Source organism: Myotis yumanensis, unplaced genomic scaffold (genome assembly GCF_028538775.1).
Source record: "Myotis yumanensis isolate MYYU_CA2020_CCGP unplaced genomic scaffold, mMyoYum1.0.hap1 SCAF_7, whole genome shotgun sequence".
NCBI classification, from domain to species: Eukaryota; Metazoa; Chordata; class Mammalia; order Chiroptera; family Vespertilionidae; genus Myotis; species Myotis yumanensis.
This window is the reverse complement of record NW_027223758.1, coordinates 65,810,538-65,822,763: the sequence shown is the minus strand read 5'-3', so window position 1 is coordinate 65,822,763 and position 12,226 is coordinate 65,810,538. Positions and strand designations below refer to the sequence as shown.

General features: G+C 53.9%; 1 protein-coding gene across 4 annotated transcripts in view; it reads left to right on the top strand.

Annotated features, from left to right (window-relative positions):
* MGLL (monoglyceride lipase) overlaps positions 1–11,969 on the top strand; it is a 104,122-nt gene extending 92,153 nt beyond the window's left edge. For all 4 annotated transcript variants that reach the window (XM_070420750.1, XM_070420749.1, XM_070420748.1 and 1 more), the window contains 2 exons: positions 6,428–6,643; positions 8,966–11,969. In XM_070420750.1, coding sequence (XP_070276851.1) covers positions 6,428–6,643; positions 8,966–9,091 — 342 coding nt within the window. In that variant the 3' untranslated portion in view covers positions 9,092–11,969. The remainder of the gene's footprint in view (positions 1–6,427; positions 6,644–8,965) is intronic.
* The last annotated feature ends 257 nt before the right edge of the window (positions 11,970–12,226 follow it).

Genomic DNA, 12,226 nt, shown 5'->3' with positions numbered 1-12,226 from the left:
GAAGGGAGGTGGGGATTTGCTGGCAGACAGGAGGCAGGGCATGGGAGAGGGCATGCTGCAAACTGGACACAGCAGGGACAGCCCCCAGCCTTCAGGTACAGAAGCTGAGCATGTGAGAGGAGCGGAGCCGGGATGGCACACACAGTGTCCCTGGGGAAGGCCAGGGCTTCCTGGAGGAAGGGGCAGCTGAGCTAAGTGTCAGAAGAGAGGAGAAACTCCAAGGGGAGCCAAGGCAGAGGGGACAGCTGTGCGAGGGCGCAGGTGCAAGGGTGGCGGGAGTGTTGAGGCAGGAGGCCGAGCGGCGGCTGGAGCCCGTCACGTGTGGCCTTGCAAGCCGCATGAACAGTATGGACCTGACCCTGCAGTGGGTGGGCAGCCCAGCAGGGTTCCCAGGTCCAGGGGAATGTGGGCGCAATGTTCAGGGCGTGGCCAGCTGGGGGGAGAACTGGTCAGACCCAAGAGGAGGGGACACATGAAGAGAGGAGCAGGCACTGGCCACACAGCAGGCAAGGCTGCTTCCAGGGCTCAGCATGTTTCCTATTCAAGCCGATTTCTATGCTAAATTATTATTTGCATTTAGAATATTCCACAGGCTGGACATTCAGGAGAACACAGCCCAGTGAGCCACAGGGAACAATACCGAACGGCTCCAGAGAACTTACCTTCGGGGGTGTTTCCTCTTTCGTGCCTAATTATTCTTTGTTGAATGAACTAATGAGGGGCCTTTTCTTCTAAGGCCCATGGATATCATCCCAATGTGAAGAGCCCCTTTGCCGGCTGCTGGCCAGGGAGCCTGGCTCAGAGGTTCCCAGATGCATCTGGTCTGTGCCAGGCTCCCAGGGCCCGGAGGTGTTTCCTGTTGGGCTGGGATAGAGGAAGGTTGGCTCACTCATTCAGCCAGTATTTACGGAGGGCCTCCTACATGGGGACACAGCAAAAGTAGGACAGAGCCCTGCCCCAGGGGCCAACCCTCCAGTGGAGAGACAGGCAGGTGCACAAACCCCTGGGTGAGGGGTGAGGGGTGAGGGGTGAGGGGTGAGGGGAAGGCTTGAGAAGGGCTGTTAGCCAGGAGAACTTGGAGAGTCAAAAAGGCATCCCTGAAGGTGTGAAGTCTGAGCTAAGGACTGAAAGAGGAACAGATGTTAATTAAGTTAAGAGCAAAGGGCTGGAACCGCCACTTGTGATGGGCAATGGAAACCACAGTACATAGGAGAGGATTTTCTATCATCCAAGTCTTTCCACAACAACTTGCCATTCAAAACAAAGGTAGGAAATGAAGAGATTGCCTCTGCAAAGACGATCAGTGTCGGGTTCCTCCGGGTTTCTAGGTTTTAGAGCTCACTGGGGTAGAATCGTTGTGCACTCTCTCCAGGATGCCAGAGCAGGCTCTCTGGTGTCTCTGTGGTAAGAATAGGTGGATTAAGAAAGATCTAAACAATGGAGGAAGGAGATGGGAGTCCTGGGATGGGCTGCAAAGCACAGGTGGAAGGATGAGCTTCCATAGGAAAAGGGAGGGTGTCAGAGGGAAGGAGGGTCAGGAAAACCCAGCTGTAGACACATGTAGGTCCCTGAAGGGAAACTGTCGGAGATCAGACCTGCTGGGCTGTATTTCTCTGTGAAGTGGTAAACAGTATCATGTGAGAAGGGCGCATGCCTGTCGTGCCTCGTAGGGCACCCCTCCCCTCTGTGAAGGGTGGCAACTGTGGTATCCACCACGTCTTTCACTGTTAGGCCTCCATACTTAAGGTTCTCACCAGGGACCCACTGCTTTCTTTTCTTTTTTTAATATACTTTATTTATTTTTTACAGAGAGGAAGGGAGAGGGATAGAGAGTTAGAAACATCGATGAGAGAGAAACATCGATCAGCTGCCTCCTGCACACCCCCTACTGGGGATGTGCCCGCAACCAAGGTACATGCCCCTGACCGGAATCGAACCTGGGACCCTTCAGTCCGCAGGCCGACGCTCTATCCACTGAGCCAAACTGGTTAGGGCTGCTTTCTTTTCTGAGGTGCCACCTCCACCACTCCTGGCTGTCCTGCAAGTCCACAGGACTCACCTCCACTTTCTCTTCTCTAGATGGGTAGCATAGCATGGTGGGTGGCTATGAATGACGATGGTGCAGCCCAACTGCCTAGGCTCTTATCCTGGCTCTGCCCCTTACTGGCTGTGTAATCCTGAGGGGGTCATCTAGCCCCAGTGAGCCTCTCTTCTCGTGTATGAAATGGTGAAAATAACAATAGTCCATACACTGGTTTCCTGTGAAGAGTCAATGAGCAAGTTCAAGTAAAATGCTCAACACAGCACCTGGTACATAATTAAGGGCTAAGTGTGTTCGTTATTTTAAATATCATTTTAATTAAAAATGTAATTTTGCATTCCATCATGGAACAGATTTTTTAAAAATAGGTCAAGGGATTTGACTGTAGGGGTGGTGCCTAGATGTTGCTCAACCAACTTGAAGACAACTCCCAGCTGTAGATTGTAACTATATTTACTGTGCTCTCTGTGGGGCAAAGTCTCTTCCCCACAGAGAGACAGTGTTCAAAAGTCAGCAGCCTCAGTTGGCACGTTCCTGGCTGGCAAGTTCAACCTTGCCGAGAGCTCTCAGAGCCCCAGAAAACAGTGAAGGTACTGGGGATCGCTAAAACACGCGAAGGAGGCCAGGAAAATATTCACAACCTGTGAAACTTAAATCCCAAGAGGAACCTTTGAGGTTCCCTCAGCGGGAAAGCGGAGACCTGGAAGAAGTAAGACTTCACCTAAGGTTATGTGGCTCGAATTCTCCGAGGCAGAGAGACCTTCCTTTCCTTGTTCCCAGGGTCAGAGCCAGATGCACCCACACATCACTAGCGTCGCTATGGGGCCAGACCCTGGGCTTGGCACTGTGCCTGCATCAGCTCATTGAATCTCCCTAGAGTCCTCTGAGGCATTTCCACTATCACCCCCATTTCACAAATCAGGAATGAGTCTAGGAGAGAAGAGCCTTGCCCAGATCACGGCTGGGGAACTATCAGGGCTGGGTGCTCCTCACTCCTCTGGTCTCCCTTGTATTGTCAGTTACACGCCCCCCAAGAAAAAAAGACTTCAAGTCTCAGCCAGTGGCAGCACCCCCAGAGGTCAATCATCTGAAACAGAGATGTGCTCACTTGGACCTGGACCCATAGCCTCCAGCCGACATGTCCCCAGTGGACACGTTCTCAGCTAGCAGGAACAGTTGTGATAAAAATGAAAAAGAAAAAGAAAAAAAGAAAGAAATGGGGGGAGGGGTGCGAGAGATAGTGCCAAAGGCTGGGTCTTTGCTATATGTTTTTTTAATTAAACTTTTTTGTTTTGATGTAATAGTGATTCACATGTAGTTGTGAAAAATAATGGAGAGGAATCCCATGGGCCCTTACCCAGTTCTCCTCGATGTTGACATCTTACAAAACTATGAGACAACATCACTACCAGGAAGTTGGCATTAGTACATCAGACCACAGAACATCCTATAACCACAAAGATGCCGCATGTTACCCTGGTGTAGCACTCCCACTTCCCCTACCCCACCCTGGCAACCACGTTTCTATTCTGCGTTTCTCAATTTTATCATTTCAAGAGTGCCGTAGAAATGGAATCCTATAAGAAGTCATCTTTTGGGACTGACTTTTTCATCTTTGACTTTGAATGGGCTTCTTCTGTTGACCAGTGCTCTGGGGTTGGGTCTGGTCCAGGAGAAATAGCCCTATCCACCTCTTTCCTGGGAGCAACAGGAAAGTAGAACTTTTAGTGATTTTAGATCTTAAGCTCTTAAAAAAAAAAAAAAAGGCTGGCCCGGCTGGCATGGCTCAGTGGTTGAGCGTCAGATGTGCCCGGGTTGCTCGATCCCCAGTAGGGGGTGTGTAAGAAGCAGCCAATTAGTGGTTCTCTCTCATCATTGATGTTTCTATCTCTCTCTCCCTCTCCCTTCCTCTCTGAAATCAATAAAAATATATTTAAAATATAAATAAATAAATAAAACAAAGGCCATCGTGATTGGGCCAGAATGGTTACTTGAGGGGAGGGTTAGGGCCCTCTAAGCTTCAGTTTCCCCATGAAGTTTGGCCCTCCTTTTTGCTCCAAACTCCACTTTCCCTCTGTCCCTCTTGCCTTCTGCCCCAGCGGTGGCTCCCACCAAGGGCCTGCCCTTTCCCCGACACATCTGGCAGCTCCTTCCCCAGGCCCATATACAGCCATTGTGTAAACAAGGTTTACGTGACCAAGACATGGAAAATGAAGCCAAGAGCAGGAAGCCACTTGGGCCGTCAGAGCAATTAGACCCGAGAACAAACTCCCCAAGGGGCCTCGTGTGGCCAGGATGTCTTGGATCAACAGAGCAAGGGGGCAGGCCGTTTCAGGAAGGTGGTGATCTAGCGGGCTCTGGCCCTGTGCGCTCATGAGGACACATCCCCTGCAACCAGGGTCCAGCGACGCTGAATGGAGTGCTCTTAGCAGGGCTGCCAGCCCACAACAATGGGGGATTAAACAGGAGAGAAGCTTATTGACTTTCCAGTGTCACCAGCTCCATGTGCTCCAATGCATCTTGTTGCTTTTTGTTTCTGGGGTGTGGCTGTCATCCCTGGGGCCCCAGCTCCCTCCTTACTCTGCTTGTATTCTGGTAGGTGGGAGGAGGGAAATAGGACAAGCCTTGACAGGAGGATCACAACACATACTTCTCACTTCCCATTGGCCAGAATGTGGTCACATGACCAGAACTAACTGCAAAGAAGGCTGGGGGATGTAGTCTTTATTCTGGGTCCTTGTATTCCAAATGAAACATTCAGTGTTCTATAGGGGAGAACAGGAGCTGAGTAATGAATAATAGGCAGGTTCCTCCTCCCAAAATAAGGATAATGAGAGCCATTCTTCTGACAGAGTGCTTATTAAGGTTAATCGGGTTAAACATGTAGTGCAGTGCACACACATTGAAAGAAAGAGCTCAGAAGTGTTAGCCATTCTTCTTTTCACTAACTGACATCTTGCACATGATGCCAGACACGGTGCTGGGTCTGTGTCTGCTCAGTGGTGCTACAGTTGCCATTGCTCTCATTGTTAGCCTCTGTTCTCGACAGGCTGCAAGCCCAGGGCTCTCCTTCCAAACAGGGCTCCTTGCAGACCCTGGACAAGCAACCACTCTGGCCATGCACCGCCCCTGCCAGGCTCTTGTCCTCTCAGTCCCCAAACAAGTGGCCTTAGCCCTGCAGGATTCACGCCAGCTCCGCTGCAGGAAGTGCTAATCCGCCTCATGTGGCTCTCCACAAAGGGCTGCTTTGCCTGCTCTGTCCCCAGCAGGGGAGGAATCAGGGATGGCAGGGATGACCCAGAATCGCCTCTCCCGCCTCGGCGTGGATCTGAGTTCCAGCTGAGGCCTGTAGGGGTGGGAGCAGAAGAGAGGTGTAGCCCCGCATTGCAGATCAGATTGGAACACAGTGGGCACTCTGGCAGCCTCACAGGGCAGCTGGAGGCACATTTCCTTCCATGGCCCCTCTGCTCCCCTACCCAATACCGATACCAGGTGGCACGTCTCCAGCCAGCCAAGAACCCACTGGCAAGGATGAGGGAAATGAGACAGGGGATGCTGTGGCCTCACACCTACCCAGATGGCCCGAGAGAGTTCTAGAGACTTCTCACCCAGATTTTGTGGGGGCAGTGCCCCACCTGGGGCCACAGTGAGCAGGCGACTCACTGTTCCCTTAGAGGCAGGAGGCGTGAAGCCAGGGAAAACAAGGAGAGGGTGTCAGGGTAGCCTCGTGAAAGGCTGGGTCGGATTCTGAGCCATAAGCAGGGGCGGTGTTAGAGTTGGGTCCTGGGAAACCTGATGATGGAGGAGGGAGGACCCAGCCTGTGGGCATGTCCCCTGGGGAGGCAGTGGGCATCCCTGTCTGGGTGGCAGGCAGCCTTCTGCAGCCCAGAGGACATGGAGACTGGAGCCCACCACAGCCCAGACCTGCCCTGGAATTGGTTCCTCCGGAAGCCCGTGGGGTGGTGACTCGCCCCTGCGTGTTGTGTGTGCCCTCACCCACTTCCACCAGGTGGACACTAAGTAAGGGAAGACAGGCTTAGAGAAAGCAAAATCCACACGACTCACACCAAAATACCTTCAGAGCTGTTCCTGAGCCAAATCTGTAAGCAATACAATGGTGCCTATATAAAAACATACACCTTAGCACTGGGAACTGTGTGGAGGCACGTGTGTGAATGTGGGCTGCATAGAACAAAGCCTGTGAAGAGAGGCATCAAAACAGTGCCGGTCTGGGTCATGGAAGGGCTAGCCAGGCGCCTGCGCCCCAGACCGAGCTGACTGATGGAATCAGCTGTTCAGGCCAAAGCAGAAGAAAGATCTAACAGACAATAGGGAAGTCCCCCACCCCTGAACTAATGATAGAAACCTCTCTCTTTTTTTCTTCAGGTCGACCTTTATAACACGGACCCCCTCATCTGCCGGGCAGGGATGAAAGTGAGCTTTGGCATGCAGCTGCTCAATGCCGTCTCCAGGGTGGAACGGGCCTTCCCCAAGCTGACCTTGCCCTTCCTGCTGCTCCAGGGCTCTGCTGACCGCCTGTGCGACAGCAAAGGGGCCTACTTGCTCATGGAGTCCGCCAAGAGCCAGGACAAGACACTCAAGGTGAGCACCTGACCTCCCCACTTCCCCAAGGTGGGGAAGGTGGCATCCCTTTGGGCACATCTGCCCAGAACCCCAAGGCTACCCCCGGGGGGGTCATCTTGGGAGGCGGCCAGCCTGGCCCCACTGGAAAATAAATACCAGAAATACAAGGTGGCTGTTAATTCTAAGCAAGAACACAAGCCATTAGCCAACTGTTCCTGGGGAGAATACTTAGACGCTGTCTGGGTCAAGGAAAAAACCCAAACTGGGCACTGGGCAAAGAACTGTCTCCAAGAGCATGTCTCCCGCTTCTCCATGTCCCAGGTCCAAAGGCGTGTGGCTGCCCGGCCTCTCTGCAGGTTGGTTTTCTGCAGCAGCTTGGGACCAGCCACCCCTGCCAGGGGCTCTGGGGGTACCAGCGCAGTGGGCATGGCAGGGTCTGGTCTGCAAGGGCATATGCAAGAGGGGATGGGACCTGCGGCTTAGCCACATGGCCTGTCAGACACACAGACCACAATGAACTAACTTGGAAGGCCTTCGAGATGGAAAATGTTGTTTGGAGAGTCCAGTCATCTCTGTTTTTTGTTTGTCTAATTGAACTGGGAAGAGCCCCAGTTGGGGGGGTGGGGAGGAGGAGAAGCACCTACTGTGTGCCTGTCAAGTGACCGTTGACCACAGCCCCAGGATACCGATGATGGACATGTGTCCCCAAACTATGCCACGACAGCCTGTGCAGTAGTCACGTGGAGGCCGAGTCCAGGACCATTTCCTGCTAAGCTATAAAGAGAACAGGCAACTAACTCACCACAGATCCCACATTTACTGAGCGATGGGGTCAGAATGCGACTCACTCCCACTGACCCTCTCCGTTCCATACGGCACTGACAGGAGTTCATGGCAAACTCAAGTGCCCCCCTCACACCATTATGCATTGCAGACCCTGGCCCACACCCGCTGCCAGATATAGACTCGTGGGTGAACAGAAAGCAGGAGAAAAAGGAAAACCGGCTCTTATAACGCTGGAGAACATGAAAGGCCGTGGCCACTTCGCATTGGGTGAAGGCGCCTCACAGATCGTGCCCTTTGCCAGAATGGAGCCCACAAAGGGAGGCCGTGTAGAGTGCTCACTTGTTCATTCACTCTCCATTCGTTCGTTTCTTCTTTAACCCAAGTGTTCAGTGGGCATTGACCTTGTGCCAGGCCCAGAGAGCAAGACAGGCAAAGTCTCAACCCTCTCACACAGTCTGTCCTAGTGGATGGGCAACAAACAACCAGACAGGATGACGGTGATGAAGAGGGTCAGGGTCCTGAAGGAAATCAAGCAGAGAGTGGGACAGAGAAACCAGAGAAGAGGTAAAGCGCCCACCCAGATGGGCCGGCAGGCCTAGGAGCTGACAGTGACCAGAGCGGTGGCGGAGCATTCCAGAACAAGGGAGGGGCAACTGCAGAGACCCAAGTTGCAAAAATATTGGTGTACGCAAGCACTCGGGAGACCAGTGTGGTGGAGTGTGCCGAGCAGGGTGAGGGGGACCTGGCAGCAGAGGAGGGGTCCCAACTCTTAGTGCGATGAAGCCAACAGCGTGTTCCGAGCTGGACAGCAACAGGCTTTTGCGACGGTTCTCAAAGCATCCCTCAGCTGCCCTGCGAAGGCAAGAGTGGAGGTAGAGGCACTGGGGGGGCAGATGGTGCTGTCACCCAGGCCAAGAGGATAAGCTTGGCCTGAGGCGGTGGTAGTGAAGGCAGGGGACAGCCTGGCAGGACCTGGAGAGAGAGTGACTGTCGTGATCAAGTGACTCAGTGACCCCTACCCTGAGATGGGTGATACAGGGAGTTCCATTTTGAGATGCCTATTGAAGAGGCTATTGTGAATTTGGGGAAAGAATTGAAAGAAACTACAAGAGGAAAGTATTTCTAGAAGGTCAGCAGCTTCCGAATGATCCTAAGAAGACTCTGTGAGAGCAAGTGTTTCCTGGCTACCACAACTGCCAATTACAGTTGCTGTGGGTTGGTGGGAGTGAACGTAGACTTCGACTAGCTGAGATCCAGGCGGAAGGCGAGTAAGTGAAGACAAGGAATGGAAACCAGGGTTTTGAGACAGAGGCACAGACCAGGTCACAGCTGGAGAGAGAAGCGGATAAAGGAAAGGTGTGCGTTGGTTTAAGAAAGGAAGTGCTAGATCATGTTGGCACATTTTAATTCATCTGATCAAAAGGTACTGGCACCATAAGGATGGAGTCCTGGGGGGTGGGGAGTGTCTGTGGGGACTCTGGCTGCCACCTGTGGCCTCCCTCCCCGCACCTGTAGCTTCCTGTAGCCCTGACTTCCTGTCTCTCCTAATTGCAGATTTACGAAGGTGCCTACCACGTTCTCCACAAAGAGCTTCCTGAAGTAACCAACTCCGTCTTCCATGAAATAAAGATGTGGGTCTCTCAAAGGACAGCGGCGGCGAGAACAGGGTCCCCACCCTGAGCGCACGTCCAGGCCCCCGGCCCACAGCTGGGGAAGTGGGCAGAGGAAGGGCAGAAGCTGACCTCTCAGATGTGACTTAAAAAAAAAAATTACGAATTGGAGGAATCCCTAGCATAATTCACTAAAGAAAAAAGGCACTCTTGTCCTACGTTAGGTTGTCCTGTCCCTGGATCTACCTGAAGGGGTAGACACTTTATGCAAAAACAGAGAAGGGTCGTGAAGGCAGTTTTCCAGAGACGGAATGTGCTGGAATATCCTTAAAACACAGCACAGCCTCTGCCCTGCCTCTCCTAGCTCCCGCAGAGTTCCCAGGGATTCCTGGTGTTCCGGGACACCTGACTGCAATAATTGGAGGAGTCCCTCTCCTGCTCACCCCTCCAGCCACTTCCCACCCCCACCGCCTCAGGCTGGCCTCTCTCTGGCCATGGTGGTCGGCCCCAGCTTCCCAGGCAGACTCACATGCCCCCTGAGGCCCAGAAAATGCCTCACGCTTCCTCAGAATGCTTTGCCCCCCATGACCCCTATCAGCTCCCGGTCAGCAGGAGCTGGGCGTTGAGGTGGCATGAAACATGGCTGGAGACCCTGCTCTCCTTCCTTCCCTTCAGGGGGCCTGAGGCTGCCCACCGAGAGCTGGGTGTTCAGGGGCTGCCTTTCCTTCCATGACTTGTTGTACTTGACACTGAGATGATTGTATTGAAGAGGAAAGTATATTCTAAAGCAGAGACGATGTGGTAGACGGGTGGTGGGACCAAGGGGGCTCGTGCCTCTGCACAGGAGTGGGGACAAGCTAGCCTGGGGACCCTGTGCTAAAGGCATCCAGGCACAACCCTGGAGGCAGGCCCCAGCGCCCGCAGTGGCAGTGGCAATGGCAGGCTTGTCCCTGGCCCCCACTGCTTGGGCTCACAGCAGCCCCGGAGGCTCAGTGCTGGCAGCACAGCTACCTCTGGTGGCAGGAGAAGGGAGTCCCAACTCGGTGGCCCTGCAGCCAGGTGGGCGGTGGGCAGGCGAGGCTGGTGAATAGGGCCAACCTTTCCTACCGAGGCCCGCACCTGACCGGCCTTTCTCAGGTGCCAACCCCCGCCCGCAGCCCTCACTTAGTGCCAGCAATAAAGGGGATCACTGCCCACTGCAGGAATACCTTCCTCTCAGTCAGCCTGGCTGTGACCTCAGGAGGCCCCTTAGTGTAACCATGACTGTGTGGGGGCCGGGGCACTGGAGGGCAGTTGCTGGGAGTTGAACCCCATGGCAGGTGCAGGCAGGAGCCCTAGGCTGCAGAGGCGCAGATTCCCTGCCAGGGCCTCTGACTCCGGGAGTTGGGTCTCCCACCCTCTTCCTCTAGCAGCAGAACTGCCCCTCGCCCACACCCTATTCTAGGGCTTTCTCCAGACCTCCAAGAGGGGAGCCCCTCTGCCCTCCCTCCAGGGACCTGCCCACACCATGGCGAGGCTAGAATTGGTCCCCTTCCAGTGGGCAGCCCGGTCATGCTTGCTTGCCCGGGCCCAGGTTTGTGTTCTCCTGCCCCTGCCCCTCGGGAGAGGTGAAGTGCCCAGGCCCCCACCCCCTGGGGGCAGAGCCCAGGGCCCCACAGAGAGGGGCTCCCCTTGCCCCGTCAGGTTTCTCTGGATTCCCTTTGGTGGGGGGGGGGGGGGGGGGAATGTAAGAAATGCACTGAGAGAGAAGGTCGGTGCCCGTTGAGTTGGGCAGCTGTGTGACTGTCTGTGCTCCGCAGCTAAGGAAAAGCAGAAACTACATTGCAAACTACCAAACGCACAAGACCCCCTGAGCCCAGACCTGGAATTCTCACCCGAGCTGTGATAGCTCAGGTCACAGAGTCCCCATACCTCCCACCCACCCTACCCCTGCCCCACCTCTCCTGAAAGCAGTGACTGCAATACCATCTCCCAAATTAAATATTAGGCATGAATTTATTTATATGAAAGTTTTTACAGAGACAGATTCAATCGCATTTACATATCTGGTTAAAGGATCAGCTATATTAAAAAAGAAAACAATTATTTGAACTGGGACTGAGTCCAAATCGAGGAGGGGTGGTGGTACCATGCCAGGCCCACCTGCTGAGTGAGCGCACACCTGCTGTGTCTGGAGCATCATCTGAAGTGCCCCAGGCGAGTCTCCAGTTGAGTTCGTTCTCAGTGTTGACGGCTGCGAGCTGACACCTGGAGCTTCAGAGTTGTGCTGTGGCTGTGGCGCAGAGGGGCTGGGTTTGGAAGGGAAGCTAGGTCTCCCACACAGCCTGGCCTTGAAAAGGTGAGAGGAGGGCAAAGGCGGCCAGGGAGGAGACCCCAGCGATGCAGCTGATCCAAACTCACCTGGGGGGATGGACACATCAGGATACTAATCCCGAGCACTGACGTGGACACTGCGCCTCTCCCTGACACCCCGAGGTCATGCTGGTCCATACAGAAATGGGTTTCAGACCCAGAAAATATTTCTAGGCAAAAATGTCACTTGCAGCCAGTGGGGGCTCCCGACCCCAAAGGGCCCCATTCCTCGGCAGGGATCGGGGTGTGTGGATGGGCAGCCTCCCTTCCACCCACTGGCAACCCCAGCTTCCCCCTCAGCTTCTGGGGGGCGCTGGGGCTCACAGCAAGAGCACAAAAGGGTGCTCTGAACACCCACCTGGCTCTGCTCAGCACCCTGTAGCAAGGCTCTGAGCTACCTTTTCTTTCTCTCGCCGTTGCTAAGAAAAACCCATTAGGATCACAATGATTTTCTAAGCAATTCACCTGTTTGCTATTGTCACTGCAGCTCAACACCCCCTATGTGTATGCTGTTAGTGGGGACACATGTATCAGTTTAAAACTATTAAAGGAACCAATATGCCACAGCTAATCATAATAAACCGATGTTTTCTGAATGGTGTTTTCTGTCTGCCTGATCCAAGACTACAACAGTCCCTACAGAGAGCGCAGCACTGAGACCTGGGCTGAGCCCGTCCTCTGATGCAAACCTACGTATGTGGGCCTGATTTTCTGTCCTCCACACTTGGGGACGTTTGCCCTGAAGCAGAGTGAGCATGTGTTCTGTTACGTGGCAGACTCGGCCACCTGCATAGAGGAGCTGGGCCACCAGCTCTGGACTACGCTTCCTCTGCAGCGCCTCCCGGATGCCTCA